The 19,095-nt window shown below is 43.7% G+C and overlaps 1 protein-coding gene across 17 annotated transcripts in view; it reads right to left on the minus strand.

Moving 5' to 3' along the window:
• Positions 1–19,095, minus strand: part of MEIS2 (Meis homeobox 2) — a 240,005-nt gene that overhangs the window by 218,479 nt on the left and 2,431 nt on the right. For 7 of the 17 annotated variants that reach the window (XR_016217537.1, XR_016217538.1, XM_089309419.1 and 4 more), the window contains exons 2-7: positions 17,849–18,081; positions 16,129–16,270; positions 15,380–15,430; positions 14,394–14,444; positions 13,468–13,617; positions 2,661–2,775 (exon numbers count right to left, since the gene is read on the minus strand). Coding sequence is in view for 15 of the 17 variants with exons in the window: in XM_070053349.2 (XP_069909450.1) it covers positions 2,661–2,775; positions 13,468–13,617; positions 14,394–14,444; positions 15,380–15,430; positions 16,129–16,270; positions 17,849–18,081 (742 nt within the window). In the remaining 2 variants the exon portion in view is untranslated. Of the gene's footprint in view, positions 1–2,660; positions 2,776–13,467; positions 13,618–14,393; positions 14,445–15,102; positions 15,219–15,379; positions 15,431–16,128; positions 16,271–17,848; positions 18,082–18,708; positions 18,850–19,001; positions 19,076–19,095 lie in introns of those variants that run through there. The other 10 variants (XM_070053350.1, XM_070053354.1, XM_008269236.4 and 7 more) reach the window with 5 other exon arrangements.

Genomic DNA, 19,095 nt, shown 5'->3' on the forward strand with positions numbered 1-19,095 from the left:
TTTAATTTAAAATGTGTATGAAAACATTGTATTTAGTACAATTCAACCCTATTTTTCCTGTTTATCATAATTTGTTTTGAAACTGAATCATTTTACAGTTTTCCATATGCCTGTTGTGCTAATAAATTCTAAATAAGCAAGAAAACTCTTTTCTAAACTGCAAACTTGGTTTCCTGTGAAACATTATAATATATTTAATACAAAGGACATAAATTTCCCTTGCAGGTTTTCCATTATACATCAACCCTAAGATTTAACCTAGGATAAGCATATGTGATTTCAGTCAATATCTCTGTTGACTTTGCCCTGAAGCAGATAATTAATCTTTCCCACTGAAAGCTGCTCTGGACAATTCAGAGGAACAAAATAACAAAATATCTTGAAAATATGCTTCAAAGACTAATATGGGTGGGCATGAATATGACAAAGTACACTCACGTCTGGCCTTCAAAACTTAAAGTCTGCTCTAAAACGCTGGAGTACTCTCACACATGTGTGTTCTCACCACTGATGCAGTAAGTCAGGTAGGAAATTCTCCAGGCCTAAACAGTCTCCATTTTATAGGAATCATAACATTTTCCTCTCCAACTTTAATACATTAAAATGACTGACTTCCTAGTGCTCCTACACATAAGCTACCATGTCCATTCGTTAATCCCACAGAGATATGATTAAAGGAACAAAATCCCACAGGGATCAAATCCTTCAACATGGGATAAGTGGGTGCGGCTACCCATGGCATAGGGGGTTTATGTGTATTGTTTTTACCCAGTGTATCAATCTCAAAGCTCTTCTGTCTCCTGACAAAAAAAAAAAAAAAAAAAAAAACACAACAACCAAACAAAGTAATGAAAATATGAAACGTCATGCTTTGCCTGTTGCTGCAACTACTCCCTGCTCCAAAACCCCAGGGTCTTCCCTCTCCCACCCCCTCTTCTCTCTGGCCCTTTCCTGCTATCTCTCTCGCCATAACTCAACTAACCCAACAGAACCAGTCAGTTTTAAATTTCAGTTGGGACCTTGGTGACCTGTTAATGAATCTACAGAGAGGAGAAAAACTCACAGTGTTGAGTTATGCCTGGTGTTGCTAGCTGACTTGGAGTCAGAAATGCTTGAAGCGTTAACGTAATTGCAAGAATGTGAAAAATGAAGCGCTGGGCTCCTGAGCAAAGTGAAAGGTCAAAGTGAGCCTCACACACACAAGAAGTCTCTGGAAGATAGCCTCATTAGACCATTAAGTCTGCTTTTCTCTTTCCCCACTTTTCTACAGTTTTTAAGGAGTTTTGTTTTTATTAATAGATACTTTTCACCGTTTGTGCTGCCACAATTTGGGACAGTGGGGAGGATGGAGTCACGGAAAGTTTTCCAGATTTCACCACATGGAGAAGTCCATCCCTGCACCAGGGAACCCTACAATTACAGTCATTGCATTGCAGATCCATTCAATCTATGGGCAAGTTTCCCTCAAAATGCCTTGCAAGTAAGTCCCTTTTGTATACAGTATAACTGATCTAATACAAACAATATATAAAACCTGAATAGAAACAATTCACGATTCCTTCCACAATTTACCTTCTGATAATATCATCTCTGTGTTACTTGCAGCTTGCTTAAACCTAGAATCAACTGAATGGCATCTCATCCTAGAAAATACATTTTTCTCGATTCTTCTAGAACCTCAGGAATCAAAAATCCATGGCCAGAGACTTGGAGAAGGAAAGGTGCCTATTCTACATCAACCACCTTTCAATGGTATCTGTATTTCCAGCTCAAGCTGTTAAACTGTCCTTTACTTGGAAGCCTGTCTAATGCTTAAATATTGTGGCCATAAACACAGTCATAATAGAGATGAAATAGACCTAGGAGATCAGACACCATCTCATGTAAAATATTAAAAAGTAAAATCTATACACTTTCCTGGCCCTCATTCAATAATGCCTCTTCCTTTGAATTATCATTTTAGCCATAGAAGAGTCACCCCTACAATACATAATTGTTCTCTGTGCAGCAGGTGAGTTTTAAATGGTAGAAGGTATTCTAAATTGCACCAGTCTTCCTCCACATCTACAGTTGTTGTCCCCATTGCCCTCTGGCTATTCTGTTAGGACTTGTGACAAAAGTCTCCATGTCAGTGGAACAGAAATGACGAAAAATACTCTTCTAAGAATTTCAAAAGCCATTTTTCCAAGATAAGATTCCATATGAAATTCCTGCAGTATTTCCAAAGTTATTAAGAACAGACTTTTGTATCCTATGTGCTTTTGAGGCACAATTGCTTGATTACAGAGAACTCCTAGAGTTGATATTACAAATAAAATATCCTGTCTATAGAATAATTCAAGCTACTGCATTACAGCAATGAAGTTGGGATGTCATTCCATTTACTTATACACACAGAAGTGTAGATAACCAAATTTGTAAAGGAATTGGCAGAACTAATCAATTGTGATTGTAATGCCTACTTAAAGATGAGAAGGCATACTTTGATTTAAGTTAAGGAAGTTAAGAAGAGGAAATACTGTCTTTCTAAATAGCAGCTGATTACATTCCCTAACCTGCCGTTCTCCTGTTCACACGGAGGCAGATGTTCTGATATCATAAAATACGGCAGTTATTTTAGTCATGCCTGCTTTGCACAAGGAAAATGCTTGACCTTTTACCTTGCTCACTGCTGTTGTCTCCACTCTGGGAAGCATGGCCCCCACTGGAAGGTCCTGGGGTGCCTGCTGAGTGGGTTGAGGTTGCATCATCGTGGTCTCGCCAAGATGAGGGATTCTGTCGTCAGATGTCAAGGAAGGAATTTTTCCACAGTTACCATTTCAGTTGTAAATGAGGAACCAAGAGGAAGGACACGGAGAAAGACAAAAAAAAAGTGTACAAATTAGTATTTGTGGAGCTGGGCATACTTACATGCCATGTTACACTGTGTTGTTTTTTCAGTCTTAAATTTTTTTTTTTAAAAGAGAAGAGATGCTTTATAACTTGATAAGGTGTTGATTACATAAGTGTACACACTTGTTAGAAATAACTGAAATAGGGCCGGTGCTGTGGCATAGTAGGTGAAGCCTCTGCCTGCGGCATTGGCATTTGAAATGGGTGCTGGTTCATATCCTGGCTGCTCCTCTTCCAATCCAATTCTCTGCTATGGCCTGAGAAAATAGTAGACAATGGCCCAAGTCCTTGGGCCCCTGCATGCACTTGGGAGCCCCAGAAGAAGCTCCTAGCTCCTGGCTTTGGACTGGCCCAGCTCTGGCCATTGTGGTCACTTGGAGAGTGAACCAGCGGATGGAAGACCTCTCTGTCTCTCCCTTTCCTTTGTCTGTAACTCCACCACTCAAATAAATAAAGTCTTTAAAAAAACTGAAATGTTTTATATAGGTATATTATATACAAATTTAAACCACAATAAAGATAATATTAAAGTTAAAAAAACTAAGAATGAAATAGTCTTTTTCACTTGTTATCTCAATTAGGGCATACTCTTCCAAGAAACAGGTCCCAGCGCTCTTGGATATTAAAGACTTCAGAACAGGAATGCCTACAAAATTCAACGACTCCCTAAAACAAAAAAAATCACAGGCTCCAGAATGTACGCTCTTTATATCTTTCAACTGTACTACTGTACTACCTTAAAACAACCTACATGAATTCTCAAAATCAGCAGCAGTTAACTGATTATATAACCAACAGATGCAGTGATATTAACCACCATATCAATACTGAATAAATTATCAATTTCTGTTTTAATTTACACAAACAACAATTTTTAAAATGAAACAAATATGAGTCACTAGTCATTGAGTAGGCTAGACAGGACTTTCACCTGAGCATCGTGGAGGCTTTACATTTATGCAGCAGCACTTTTTCCAGGAAGAGCCACTTGTTTCAAAGGACACGCAAGGTAAACCAAGAGTCAGAGCTCAAGCCACTTTGCTGACTATATTCTTCTCCTGTTTCTCCTCCCCTTTCCTGATCATTCCCAATACCCTGCTGCTGCTTAAAGGAAAACAGGAATTCTAATGTACAGGAAGGACTTTATCAGCACCACATGAAGGCAGACAAGGGATGGAATTTCCTCCGGCAAAAATGGAGAGTAGCAACAGTACACGAAACAAACCAGCCGTGAGGTCAGAGCTGGCCACTTGTCACCTGTATGCAGCAACTTCAACTAAGCCTACAGATCTGTTGGCAAGCAAATTCTTTGGGTGTCATAGAAAGACGGGAAAAGAATTAAATATACAAGTATATAAAAATATACTACTGCTTAAAAGAGGAAATGCAACAGAATAAAATTAAAAATCAGACAGATCCACACAAATATAGGTAATATATAAACCTCTTGGCCACCTGAAAGTAATCCTGTCATGTTGCCATTTTATACAGTTTATCAAGAAAAAAGTCTCCAGTCTGTCTTTTTTCCCAACAATCAATTCTATAATGTACGGAACACATAAAAAGTGTTACCAACATAAAACAGGAAACCCAGCTGAGGCAATACAGGTAAATAGCCTATTTGAAATAACAATTAAAAAACCACAGCCTTATTTTCTCCTCTATGGACCTGTTACACACTGATTTAAACTTAATATTTGGCATTTTTGATAGATGATGAAGTAACTCAGAGGTCTATAGATTAATAACATCTCTATCAAATAATGCTACTGGCGCTGCCATCAGGCAAGCAATTGATTCAAAGTGAAAACCCTAAGCAGAAATTTCCTGACTATAAATATGACCCAGATAGATCGCTCAAAGAAAAGTTTGAGAAACTAGATTAGGGAATGAAATTGAGTAAAATAAAATAAAAAGCAAGGTTCTCTGCTGCCTGCATGAAGACAAACGCATGTCTCTGAGCTCCGCTTTTATCTAAGTTAGAAACCACTCCAATAAGTTCAAGGTAAAGGGAAACGGAATACAGAGGCTCTTCAAGCTTTGCCACCTCTTCGTGTCAGCTGTTTGCTGGCTGGTAATCAGATAAACGGTAAGGAGAATTACTTGGAAAAATAAATAAATAATAGAATGGCAAGAGTTTAGTCCTGCAACAACACAGGCTACAGCCTTCTTTTAGAAAATGCCGTAAGTGCAACATATTTACCTAATCTAAACTTTTCAGTATACACAGCAAGCGATGTTAATTTTATGCACTGCAGGCTTTTTATTAAGCTGGCTGCTATAAACGCTCCTTACCCCTATGAAAATTACAATAATTAACCACTAACACCTCAACTATGTTTTAAGGTAAATGTCATCCAATAGTTATTATATAATCGTTCAAATGAAGCTAGAGAAAGTCTTTCTGTTTAGGGACTGTAGTGATTTCCATGGATCATGCAGGACTTCTACAACTGAACACACTGATTTGTCCCTATCAACCAAACCTGTGCTGAGCTTTAAAGTCAGCCCTCAGGAGCCAGTGCTGTGGCATAGCAGGTAAAGTCGCCACCTGCAGTGCCAGTATCCAATATGGGTGTGGGTTTGAGACCCGGCTGCTCCTCTTCTGATGTAGCTCTCTGCTCAGCCTGGGAAAGCAACAGAAGATGGCCCGAGCCCTTGGACCCCTGCATCTGCATGAGAGACTCAGAAGAAGCTCCTGGCTCCTGGCTTCATTTCGGCCCAGCTCTAGCCTTTGTGGCCATTTGGGGAAATGAATCAGCAGATGAAAGGTATCTCTCTCTCTCTCTCTCTCTCTCTCTCTCTCTCTCTCTCTCCCCTCTGCCTTTTCTGCCTCTGCTTCTCTGAAACTCTGCCTTTCAAATAAATAAATAAATCTTTTTTTAAAAAAAAGTCCAGCCTCATTATTTTATAATTCAGTGTATTACTTTCAAAGGTTTTCTGAAGGAGGTGATTTCTAAAGTAAAGCGGAGAAAAATGAGCTACACAAGCAAATATGACGTTAAGAGTAGCTGGTTCCTCCCTATATACTGGGTCTTGAGTTTTCCGACTCAAGCTACTAACTAATCTACCATTCCGCAGTTCCTCCATCTCTTCTCCCTCACCCCTCAAAATGCTCTCCTGAAAATGTGTCATGTTTATTTTCATAGAGTGTCTCATGTATTATGGTTTAGTTTTAAGGACTGACAAACTCAGGAGTCTCACATGATATCTATGTGACTTGAAAGAAGGAAGAAAAGGCAAATCCTTCCAAGTGCCAAGGCTGAGGAGCTACCCCAAGTTATCTGTATTCTCCTACCACGGTGATGTGATAATTTATAATGACAAATATCGATACTCTTGATAACAAAAAGCTGGTTGTCAGCAGCAGGTGCTGTGGCGCAGCAGGTTAAGCTGCTGCCACTTGGGATGCCCACATCCTGTACTGGAGTTTGTGGTTGGAGTTCAGCTTCCACTTCTAATCCAACTTACTGCTAATGCACACTCTGGGAGGCAGCAGATGATGGATCAAGTACTTGAGTTCCTCCCAGCCACATGGAATTCTGGGCTCCTGGCTTTGGCCTGGCCCAGTCTTGATTGTTGTAATCACTTGGAGAAATGAACCAACGGAAGGACGATCTCTCTGTCTCTCCCTGTGTGTATGTGCGTCACTCTGCCTTTCAAAAAAAAACAAACTTAAAAACAAAAACAAAACCTGGTCATAGTTAGTCATAGGAAATTGTAACCTATGTGAAAAGCTATAACCCATTACCCATAGTGCTGATTTTTTATCCTGAGATTGAAATATTTGTATCACAACTCCTCCCCTTCCCCCCCATCCTACCAGATAGTTTCCAAATTTACATCCTTCAAGAATAACTGCCTGGCTGTCTGCCAAATTACATGCAGAAGTTTAGTGAGTCCTGAAACCAAAGTGGCATACAAAAGCACGTAAAAACACATGACGTATGTAGAAAAACGAAGAGAAGGGCTCTCTGTGTGCATATGTGTGGATGAACACTCAGGTATATGCATTCCACAAGATGTATCCTGTCCTTCAGCCAAAAGTATCACAAAAGATGCCCGAGGGTAAGGAGTGAACATGTTTCTATTCCCAGTGGCTTTAATAATTGAGAGTCAAATATGGTCCTCTTCTTACTCTTACGTAATTGCGTTAAAGAGCAGTGTTACCAGGAGAAAAGCAGTGAATACTGAGTGGAGCACAATAGAAGGAGATGGAAAATAGATACAAGAAGCTAAGTCTCCAGGGGCAGTATTTTCTATTTGCTGGGCTACAGACTCACAGCTGATAATGCAAGTTGTAATTAATATAAAAGCAGGAGACAATATGGGCAGAGCTTGTAGTAGCAGGGCCACAGGAGAGCGCTCTGCTGCTCTCCTCGGTTTCTCATTTACACACAGCTTTCCCTAGAAAACACGATTCTGCCAGTGTTTTCTCCCTTGAAAGTTAAAAAGAAAAAATTGATTTCACACCATCATTGAATTTTGCTAAATCTAGAAAAGAGTACGGAGAGCACAGGAGTCTCTTGGTATTGGAAGCAAATTGTATGTGCACCTCTTCTGTTGAGGCTGCAGATATGGTAGAATTGTAATATTTTAAATCATTATGGCATTTGTGTGAGAGACTGCCTAGAGCAGAATATTTATTAAGTCTTGGTGAATTGGTGGTATTCCTCTTTTAACCGATTCTACACAGTATATGGTTCTGGCTTCTAAATAAATACAAAACAGGCATGGGGGGAGCAAAATGTATTAGACTTCAAGGAGAAAAAAGCCCAGACTTCATTCAAGTTATATCTGAAATGGGCTGATGCTCACTTTGGACCCCAAATGAAAAGACGGTTCAATGGATGTGGTACAGAAAACATTAGATTGGAATTAAAGCTCCAGGGTGCCACCTCTCACTGGCCATGTGACCTTGAGTAGGGATGTACTTCATTTCTCAGGGACTCATTTCCTTTATTTCTTTAAAATAAGAAGTTAGACAAGATAATCCCTAAGATCACTTCCACTTTTCATTCCATTATTAAAGACATTCACAAAATATAAGGGTAGACTTTAAAAATATGACGGGTCTTCAGAAACTATGAATGGATTTCAAATTTTTTGCGATAAAATGAACATATATTTTAATCCCATTTTCCACAAACTTTTTGAGGTGCCCTCATGCATGTTAGATTTTTCAAGAACCTACACAGCTGCATAACATCAAGTGAAAAATTATATATGAAAATGGAAAATGCAGTAAAGTAATTCTGGATATGTGCACACACAGTATCCTAGTAAATACACATAATGATATTTTAATCAGCAAATGAATTTGCTGAAAACTAATTTGACTCAATATAATTCAACAACAAAGGGAAGATATACTTGGATCGATATATATATATCATATATAACATACATATAATATTCAGTTATTTCTTACAACTTTATAGTGCTTTAATTTTTAATTAACATTATGCAAAACAATTTTTAAAGAACAAGATGCTGACTCTTATTATGGAGTATTCAAACCTACAAAAGTTAAAAATATTCATTGTATGATTTGAACAAATGTTGGAATTTCAGCTTCGTTATTCTAAAGTTGACATAAGAACTCAGGAGACCTATGTGTGCTTTCAGACTCTAGGCTCATTCTTTAAAAATGTAAATAGAGCCTGGGTCTTTCCCTTGTCTCCCCACTTTCACCCCTTTTTTAGGCTTTGGGAATTAATACAGGGGTCTTCAAAAAGTTCATGGAAAACATGCACTGTGAAAAACTATGCGTGGATTTCAAATGTTTTCACACCAAAATAAGCTTATCTTTTATTTCCAGTTTTCCATGAACTTGTTGAAGTACTCTCATATTTGGGCAACTCTCATGAAAGGAGTGACTACGATTTAGAACTGATTTTTCTGTTTAATGGAGCAGTTCTTAGAGAAGACAGATATATCTTGTTCTGTTGGTATAATTTCATATTATAAAATACCTCCTATAATATTCAGTATAACAAATATGAAAGTTAACTTAAAAATAATACTTATAAAACCTTATCATGATCTCTATGTGGTTATCAAGTATACCTTTTCCTAATTTTTATTCATCACAGTGACAATGAAAACATACTCCAACATACAACTTAAAAGACTTAAGAAGTATAATTACTCTTGATGGGAAATTAACAGGAAAGTTATCAACTACCAGGAAAGACAAAGCAACAACATCAACACCAGAAAACCCTGGCCCACCCCCCCTCCAGCCCGCCATGTGTCTCCTTGAGTTGGTGGACAGAGCTCAGAACTAGAACTTTTCCCGACTGAGTCCCCAAGGCCCTGGCTAACACACCCTGAGGTCTAATCATGCACTGGAACATAAGAAACTGTCGGACAAAATGAATCCTTCATGTTATTGATATTATTATCAAATCTCATTGTTTCCCTCTTTATCTCCTATAAAACAACCACTTAAACCTATCCCTCTCCTCACCATCACTCCCTGCTAATTTCTCAGGTAGTAATGGGATTTACATACAGGCACTTGCCTGTATGTTGTCAGGAATAAGATTCTGGAGATTTTCCCCTCTGATCTAACCTATTTTAAAAAACTGTATAGACATAAATAAATTTGCAGTACTCAGAAATGCAAAAGAAAACCTATCTTCATGTAAATTACTACTTTCAACCTAAAAATTAAAATAATTTTTCTTTTAGTAGAGCTGTTATCAAAACCAGTCAATTTTTAGGCACCTGCCATTAACTGTTAACAGATGTAATTGTATTTTCTTCCCTCTTAATTTTTTCAAAGAAAAAAAAATGTACCTCTTTATGACCAATAATTAGGAATAACAATATAATTGTCCAATTGTATGCACCACAAGCAAATAAAGCTTAGTTCAGAGAATATTTCAAACAAATATATTTCATTGGTCCAAACTTGATTTAGACACATGTGTTTATTTTCATTTCTCTGCACTGAAGATTTGACCCAAATTATGTAAAATAGATAATACAGCTATAATCTATTCAGAAACACTACAGATTAGGAAAAGCATGATTATTTCACAACAGTCTTCGAGTTAAAACTTTTTTAGCAAAAAAATTGTTTTTCTGGCATGTTTATTTTAAACATGATAAATTTGAATGTCTGGGAAATTGAACATGAACTACAGCTGGAAAGCAGAGTTCTATTTCCTTTGCCTATTATATATTTTTTTTCTCCACAGAATTCCAAAGAATATTGTAATAACTGATTCTCACCTATAACTACTATTATGTTACTATAAAAGTAGAAGATAAATATACAGTATATTAAAAACATAAGCATTCATTATGAATTTACCAATCACACAAAAATAGTAGCTTACACTGCATATCTTATTTTCTATTTAATTCCACATTTCCTCTTATCATTATGCCTATCATGTGTAAGTGTTAATAAAAAACGAACAGATTCAGTATCCTCACTGAATACAAGGATGTAAAGTAAGACTAGTATGGTATCTTAATATAGCTGTGTCATATCAGATTTTTATATAACATTATAAAGTGTGAAATTAGCATGATTTACTAAATATGAATATATAAAATTGATTCTTAAAAGCCTGTCAATAATATTTGCTTTTGATATTTATATCCATCCCTTCTATTCATTTATCTTTTCAAATTCTTTAATAAGAAAATCAAATGCTACATTGGGACCTAATATTTTACCCCGAGAGAATACTTCTCTATCCGCTTCCTGCTGCACAGAATTAGGTACTTATTCTTTCTTTTCACTCTTTTTCTCTTTCCACCCCCCCTTCTTCTTCTCTCTTGCCTGCTCCTTCCCTAAACACACACACACACACACACACACACACACAATGTAGCTTGATACCACTTAATAAGGACAGAGGTGTATGTGTTTTGGGGGTGTCAAACAGCTGTCACAAACTGTCACCTCCACAAGAGAAACCTTGGCACACAACAAATTAAACTACACTTCTTTTTTAGCTGTCATTATTCATAGCCAATAAGTTGAAATGCTCTCAGCATTTCATGTGCAAATAAAACCACGAGGAAGCTCAGTAGATCAGAATAGTGGGCCAACAGATAAAACAGAGAAAACAACACGCTGTCTGGGTCCTTCTGAAGTGGTTCATCATCACCCCTGCACTAGCGTTCACCAAATGAGATGCAGCCTGGGGCAATGTATTAAATATGCATATCAAAGCAAATGAAAAAATAAACCTGAAGATTCAAGTTGGACACATTTACATGCTGAAAATGCTCCACTCATACCACTTTTCAGGGAGTGCCTCTGTTTTCACTTTTTTGTGTGTGGCTGTGGAGAACGGGGGAGGGCAATTTATTAGAGAGGCTGCAAAGCACAAGAGGATTCCCTTTGCAGGGGGAGGGCTGGACATTAATACAATCAACACACCTATGCCTCAAAAGTATCAAGGATGGTGAAACCTCTCGAAGATTTTCTCTCAGGTCCTGCATAAAATACGAGTCTGTGGCAAAGCTCTCCATTTCCCACTCGGTGTGCTGGTGGAACAAATTATTGCTTCATTTCAAAACAAATAGCAGGGGGCTAAAGTAAAAATGTTATAGTTCAGATCTCCAGGAAATAAAAGGCTCTAAATTATGACGCCCAATGAGGTGGCAAGCCCTCATGGGCTCAAAATAAATCAGTTGTCATATTTACTTGATTTGGGGCCTGAAAGGGGAGCAACAAATGTTACAGTTGACTCTTTTATCCAAAGATGACTATTGCTAGATTATCAAAGCACTCTCCTCTTAGGTACAACTTCTTCCTTGAGTGTACATTTAAATATTAAAATAACGCCACACATCAGCATGGTCTAGCAGATAATACTCTAAATAGCCTAGTTTATCTTTTCTACATAAACATCAGCATACTCTAGCTCTATACAACCCCTGGAAAAACACTTGACAAGAAACTGATCTAGAAAACCAAGTGGTCTGGATCCCTAGAAATATCATGAGAAAAGTTTTCAGCAGGGAACTGTGAACCTCTCATTCTGTGAACCATGTAACTAGAGCCCAATAATGTGAATGCATATGTAATTGGGAAACAGAAAGCAATGAAAATCAACAAATAAGAACAACAAAAGCAAATATTTCTGAGAGAGTATCATGCCCCATGGACCATAACCACATGCTGGAGAATCACAGATCAGCAAATAAACTTCCTAGAGCTGCTGTTGCTGCACCCTTTTGATTTCATTTAACACACTGAGCATGCTAAAGGGCTCCCTACAGTTTCCTCCACTGGAATGGAAATAGGTAAGGGTAAACACCATAGGCTTCATTCTGTCTCAGAATTGGACATCCTGGACTGAGGTTTTAGTTTTCTTTCTTTTTCTAACTTTTGTTCTCGGGCGAGCTTCCCATATAGTACAAAAGTTAATGATTAAAATCTACGACAACATATTCTGAAAACTTTGGGGGTATCTCAATTCATCCCTCTTAATGCCCAGAAAGGGGTGTGGAGGGCCAAACTGCTTCGATGTTTGCTTAAATCATACAAGGCATGAAATTAATATTTCAGCCATGAAGTTATTAGACCACAGCCTCTATCACTTGGGTTGTGAGTTCAACTGAACGTAATCTATAGACTCCCTGTCCCCTACCCCCAGATTCCAGTTCCTATAAATAAACTGCTGTTCACACCCACTCTTTAACCTCGCCACTTTTGCCTTTCCTACCAGCTGCAATCTTTCTTCTCTTTGCTTCTTTTTCAAATTTTCAGTCTCACTACATATGCTTTTTTTTTTAAGCAGCAGACTCACTAGATCGGTTCCAAAATAGGATTAAAAACATAGAGAATAGAAAGAAATCTCCTTTCCTGGCCTGACATACACAGTCATCCCTTACTGTGCTTTCTGTCCTCATTCACCAACTGTTAAAGTGTTAAAATTCAACCACTAACCTATGGTTACTCAATCATAATTCCTTTCAGCTTTCTGTAATACATTGTTAATAATTGGTTCATCAAGGTTACTGTCTTTTATTATGAAGATGCTTCAGGCACTTGGCAATAAGTCCATATTCTGACAGTAAGTTTCTATACAGCAGAAATACTGAGATTGTTAACATGTTTGTTCACTACTTTTAGTTCCAATGCAGTATAATATTACTAATCATGGTCAGGACTGTCTTCTCTGTGATAGAATGGGAAATCAGCCTCCACTCCCCAATTCTCTTTCCTTGAGTCCTCCCCCCCGCCACGTCCTGTCTAGCTGACTGTTTTCCCCTGTTGTGCTGATTACTCAGAGATGAGAAAGCAGCAAAGACAATGGTCATCATAAAAACAGAGAACTTGCTATCACCTGAGTCTCCAAATCCAAAACTTTACACATTAAGAGCACAAATCACTCTATCAGCTCCCTGGTTTTGGAGGTCCAAGAAAGAGAAAATGAAGATGAAGAGGATGGCAGAGGTAGTGAGAAAGAGAGAAAAAGACATCAAAATAATTCAACTCATTTAAAAAGAAAACCGAGTCAGATATTGAAACAAGTTGTTTAAAAAAAAAAAAAATCATTTGCCCAGCAGCCTTAGAATGCCAAAGGCTAGCGGACTTACATGGTCAGCGAGATTTGTGGAGGAGCCTGAAAGTTCTTCGTGGTCTGACTTGGAGCTGCCGTCCCTTTCATCAATGACGAGGTCGATGGGCATTTTCCCCTTCAAACAGCTAATGTACCGGTGGCAAAAATTATCACACAGTTCGTGGACCTATAAGGAGGGTCATGTGTTGTTGTTGTTTATTTGTTTCATTTTTAAAGATTGAAAAGTATCAGGTTGCAAGGTTACATTTGGAAAGAGCAACAGTGTGAAGTCTTCCAAACTAATTCTAATTAAGGGGTGTAATAGTTGAAGGCAAGGAAACAATAGAGCGATTGTTGCTGCAGATATTACTCTCCAGAGACTTCCCCAAGAGCAACAAGTTATAATAGAGACAGAGAAGCAGGACTGGAAATGACTGGGTTCAGACTGGGAGTCCAGGGAGGAAAATCTGATTTGATAATAACATGAGAACACTGGAGCTGGGGACAGCATTCATGTTTGTGTTTCAGTAAGCCAGGAGTTTTCTATGCTTCCGGGGGGAAGTGACTGAGCTGGCAGAGCAGTGTGAAGACACCTCAGCAAGGGTGATTCCCTCTGCCTGCACCTAATGCAGACTCAGGGCGGAGGGTGAGCTGAGCTAATAGAGACACAAGGCAGGCTGAGTGTCCAGGAACACAAACAGCTTGCTGCATTTCAAAATAATCCTGAATGCCTTGCGGGGGAAAGTGTGTGTGTGGGGGGGGGGTGGAGGTACTTTAAAAGGCAAGGGGTTCACTCATCCTCTGAGCCCTTGAACAGAGGAGCGATTTGAAGGAAGGACATGGTAACATGCTCCACCTCTCTAGATGCTCAATCCCACACACTGGAGGTTTGCCAGATATATCCCGACTCACCCTGGACAGGGAAATGCCTACACCAGAATGGGAGCATTATTTCCTGCTTACCTTTTCTAATTCCAAAAGATGAAACCTTAGTACTTGTATTGCTTGTATCATCTGAAAGAAAAGTTCAGGAGTATGGAGTTAGGGCTCTTTGACTCCAGGCCCTGAGTGGGGGGTGGTGAGGGCACTGGGCTAGGGAGAAGAAACCCGCAGGTGGTCAGGCAAAACCCACACATCAAGAAATAGGCAGAAAAACCAAGCGATTACTGATCAGCTCTGCCTCATTGGCCACAGGGCGGGAAACTGACTCAACCTTAGCCTAGCAGTAATATCTCTCCCCCTGATGTTCACTGTGCTATTTATGTGTAAGGGCTGCTTTCCTGGGACCAGGCCTTCTTTCTCTGCCTGAGTCCTCTTCACATGTCCCCTCCCTCGACCTCAGGCCATTTTTTTTTTTTTTTAAAGTGGCTTCTCTGGATAGCAAGAGCTTTTCAGAACGGCGTACCCAGCGAAATCCGTCCTCACTAAAGAAGGAAATACTCCAGATGAATGGCGAGGCGAGGCCTTTGAAAGCGGATTTAAGTACTTTTAATATTGAAATCGTGCAAATTAGCAAAAGAATCGCACCTAAAAGTGGCCTGCGCTGGCCCGCCCCTCACCCCGAGCCAGCCCCTCACCCCAAGCCCGCCCTCCGTGCGCCCGCGGTTACTTCCTTCGGGTTAGCCGCCCGGGACTCCGCCGCCCGCCCCGGCAAACAGAGGAAATAACTCACTTCTCGCAGCCTACTCCCCGGGCCGAGACCTGGGAGTCAGCCCTAGCTCCCGCTCCCGGCGTCTCGGCCCCGCGTCTGCCCTCCTGGGCTTCGCTTCCCCCCCACGTCCATCCCTCCTTGGCTGAGGGCTCTAAGCTGTCCTCGCCCTCCTCCCTATCGCCCTGGGGCTCCAAAGGAGGGCTCTGGTAGAACTCTGCCAAGCCCTCGGGCAGAGTGGGCGCTCTGGGCACGGGAGGGGGCCGAGGCTGGGGAACAGGCGAGGAGCAGAGAGCCTTACCAAATTGTCCAGCTCTGGATTTGAGGAGAAAAGTGGCTTTTCGGCACGAACCTGTAAGAGGCAAGGGAAGCCAGCATGAATCACCACCCTTTTTAAAAGAAGAAATTCCCTATCCACGACCCACCTGGAGTGGGGACGGTGGTGGGGAAGAGGGGAAAGGGGTTTGGTAGAGCTCAGGAAACAAACTGGAGCCTTAAATTAGTGAGACCAGCTGTCAAAGAATCAGGGCCTCCTGACTCTGTCCTCGCCAAAGGAAGCCCAGGAACCAGCGAGCTGAGGCCGGGAACTCGGGGCCCCTGCTCCGGACCTGGAGTACGTCCCGTCCAGCGGTCCCAGGGGCTGCAGCTCTCCGCCTCCCTCGGCTCCGCGCCCCGCGCTGACCGCTCCGAGAGGCGCCCGGCTTCCTGGCCTCCAGGGCACTCCCTGGCCCCTCACGGCCCCCTCTCCCCAATTCTTGTTCAAGTAGCTGCAGGCGGGGGAAAAAGGCCAAGCCCCAGATTAGGAGCAGGTCAACTTTAATTCGAGGGTCGAGCCCCTGTATTCCTGGCTAGGGGGGGAAAACAAACACCCCTATTTATCTCCGCTTCCAATTCGCCTTCAGGCTCAGGGATGGGAGGCGCAGAGGGCGGACTGGGCCAAAGGAACAGATCGGGTGTCCCTGCCTTTTCCTCCTCTTTCAAGTGGAGCTCCGAGGCCAGGGAAGGGGAGCGAGGGGCTGCAGGAAGGTGATTGGGTCAAGAAGGCTGGACCTGCTTGGCGAAGACCGCGATGTCCTCGTTGAAGGAGTCGGAGGAGCAGACGTCTCCGCCGGCCACTCCGGGTTCCCGGGGCGTGCAGGTCGCCAGCTCGCACTTCTCAAAGACCAGAGCTAACAGAGGAAACAACGGGTGCCTAACGGGCAGCGCCACGCAGAGACACACGCACGGAGATGGGGTGCAGAGGGGAAGGAGCGAGAACTGTAATCAGCAAGTTTGGAGGGTTCGGATTCCTTCCATAACACAACAAGCACGCATCACACCGCACCACCCGTCCTCAGACAGCCCAGCCTGGGCCAGAAACCTCGAGGAAAAAGGGCCTGGGCCTTCCCCGGATCACAAGTCCCTCGGACTTCGGCAGGAAGCCCCCCAGCCCCTTGAGCCCGCCAAAGACAAACAGCCTCACCGGAACCCTCCTCGAGAGAGAGCAACCCAGGAGCTTGGGCGATGTGGATCCCGAGCTTGGTCCGGAACCCACTGCCCACCCCACAGCGGCCGCGGAACCAACCCCTACGACCTAGACCTGACCTCTCTCAGGAAAGGAGCACTCTTTTGGAATTAAAAAAGAATTGTTTTAATTCTGCGTTTCCAGGGGGGCATTTCAGACGAGGCCGCAGGCGGCACCTAGGTGCACACCAGAGTGACATTCCCTAACCTCGCCACCCCCCTGGTCTCATAAACTTGTTTGCATTACTTCTAGTAAAGGCCGGGTGTATGCGTGTGTATGTGTGGGTGGGTGTGTGTGTGTGTGGGGGGGTGATAATAGGAATGCTAAACGCCGAAGAGCGAAGAGCTTCCTTCCAAAGACCACATTTCTGCCAGCATTGCAGCAGACAAAAATAAATAAGCCGTGTTTTAAAACTTGCAAGTGTGCGTGCGCGGGTGCCTTTGTGTTCCTCCGGGCGGCCGAGCTACAACTCGGGGATGCTGGAGGCCTCTGGCTCTGGGCTCACTTGGGGTTTGACCCACTGTCCCCTCCCCTCGGCGTCCCGCCGCCGTCCGCACCTACCCCGCGCCGGAAGAGCCCGTGTGGTACACATGTGGACCGTGCAGCCCACCCTCCCTGAGTTCTCCAAGAATCCAAAATAATCTCCAGCCCTCTCCTTCACTCCTCCCCAACAGCGGCTCTGGGTAAGCCGCAGACGCTTCCACGCGGCCGCACGCACTTCAAGGTCTGCCCCCTTTATTTACAGAGAATTAAGAAGTGGGTGATTAGGACTTCCTGGCCGACAGAAACAGCCCTGATCCGAGCTCAAGCTGCATTTAGTGGCTCCCAGACCCTCGGTAGGAAACGAGAGAGAGAGAGAGAGAGAGAGAGAGAGAGAGAGAGAGAGAGAGAGAGAGAGAAAGTTGCTCCTCATCCGCAGGAAACTTTTCCCTTCGGCAAGGCCTCTGCTAGGGGGCCCGAAACGACCAGCTCTGCGTCCTACTGCCGAGAGTCCTGTCCTTGGGGAGAAGGCCCTGGCTCGCCTCAGAGGACTCTGCCACTTAGGATTGTGAGGGTTGGCGTGCCCGGGCCGGGGGAGTGAAGGGTCTCTGACACCCAGGGCACACGAGCAGGCCCGTCCACTGTCCCTTCCTAAGACAGGCGTGTCCCCCGCCCCCACGCAGAAATAACTCCCCACTTAGCCGCCCGACCCCCAACCCCCACAGAGACAAACACACTCTCGCTCTCGCACACGGCTAGCCGGGCCCGCCCGGGGGGTCGGTTTACCCATAGATCGCGTCCTTGTCCCGCTTCAAGGCGTCGTTGACAGCGGATCCCATACTGGCCGGCATGACATTGGGGTGCGGGGCGTGAGCGCCGTAGTGCTGCGTGGCGTGGAGCGGCGGCCCGTGGTTCAGATGGTGAACCGGGGGGATCGGCCGCGGCGCGTGAGGGTCTCCGTACATGGAAGCGGGAACCCCTACTCCGTCCATCCCGCCGTAATGGGGCAGCTCATCGTACTGTCAGGACCCGGCCAGAGGAAGGGGGCGAAGGCAGTGAGAGCAAGGGAACGAGGGAACCGAGGTGTGGGAAGGGGATAGAGATGGGAGCGGGAGAGGGAGAAAGACCGAGGGGAGGGGGGGAGGCAGAAAGAGAGAGAGAGAGAGAAGAGAATAAAAATAAAAACAAAGTCAGAAGGCAGAAGAGTACCAGGCACAAGTTGAACACACAGAAGCCAAACCAGCCGAAACAACGGAGCTGAAAGTTATGTGCGGGGAGGGAAATGCTTTTCCATCTTAAAACGAGAAAGTATGAACCAGGAGCAGCACGGAGAGCGGGGAGAGGAGGCGGAGAGGCCACGGGCTGCGGGGGCGCCGGGAGGCCCCGCGCCCGCCGGAGGCAGCAGAGCCGCGGCGAGCCAGCCAGGGAGAAGTGGAGTTAGTGTGCGGAGGAAGCCCCGGATCCCACCCCCAACCCCCCTTCGCCTCCTCCAGAGGATCCAATAAATCAAAAGGCGAAATGAAACAAAATAAAGAGAAGGAAAACGCTAATAATCAGGACGAGAACGCCGAGGACCAGGGAAGACCAGGGCCGGTGCCTCCCCGGGGGCAGGGAGCGGAGGGGGGGGGGAATAACGTGAAAGTTACCAGAAACATTATTTAGCAGCCGATTCCCTGTGTCCTTGTCAATTTCAGAGACAAAACAAGCAGCCCAGGCTAGTCTAGGCGGCGGCGCAGCGGCTGCGGCAGCGCGGCCCCAGCGGCGGCCCCGGCGGCGGCGGCGGCGGCGGCTCCTACGCAGCCCGTGCCCGCCCCGAGCCGCGGGAGCAGCGGCGGCAGCGGCGGCAGCAGAAGAACCGGGGGGAATCGCGCTGCTGGGGTAAAAGCTGGAGCCAGGCGAAAGCGTGTAACAATTGCACACGCACACACACAGCACTCACACGCACTCGCCGCCCGCCTGCTCGCACAGCGCTGGAACACGCGCGCCCAGACACGCACACACGCACGCACACACACTCGCACACACGCAGAGGC

This window comes from Oryctolagus cuniculus, chromosome 12 (assembly GCF_051225735.1).
Source record: "Oryctolagus cuniculus isolate XC-2025 breed Fujian yellow rabbit chromosome 12, ASM5122573v1, whole genome shotgun sequence".
Classification (NCBI taxonomy): Eukaryota; Metazoa; Chordata; class Mammalia; order Lagomorpha; family Leporidae; genus Oryctolagus; species Oryctolagus cuniculus.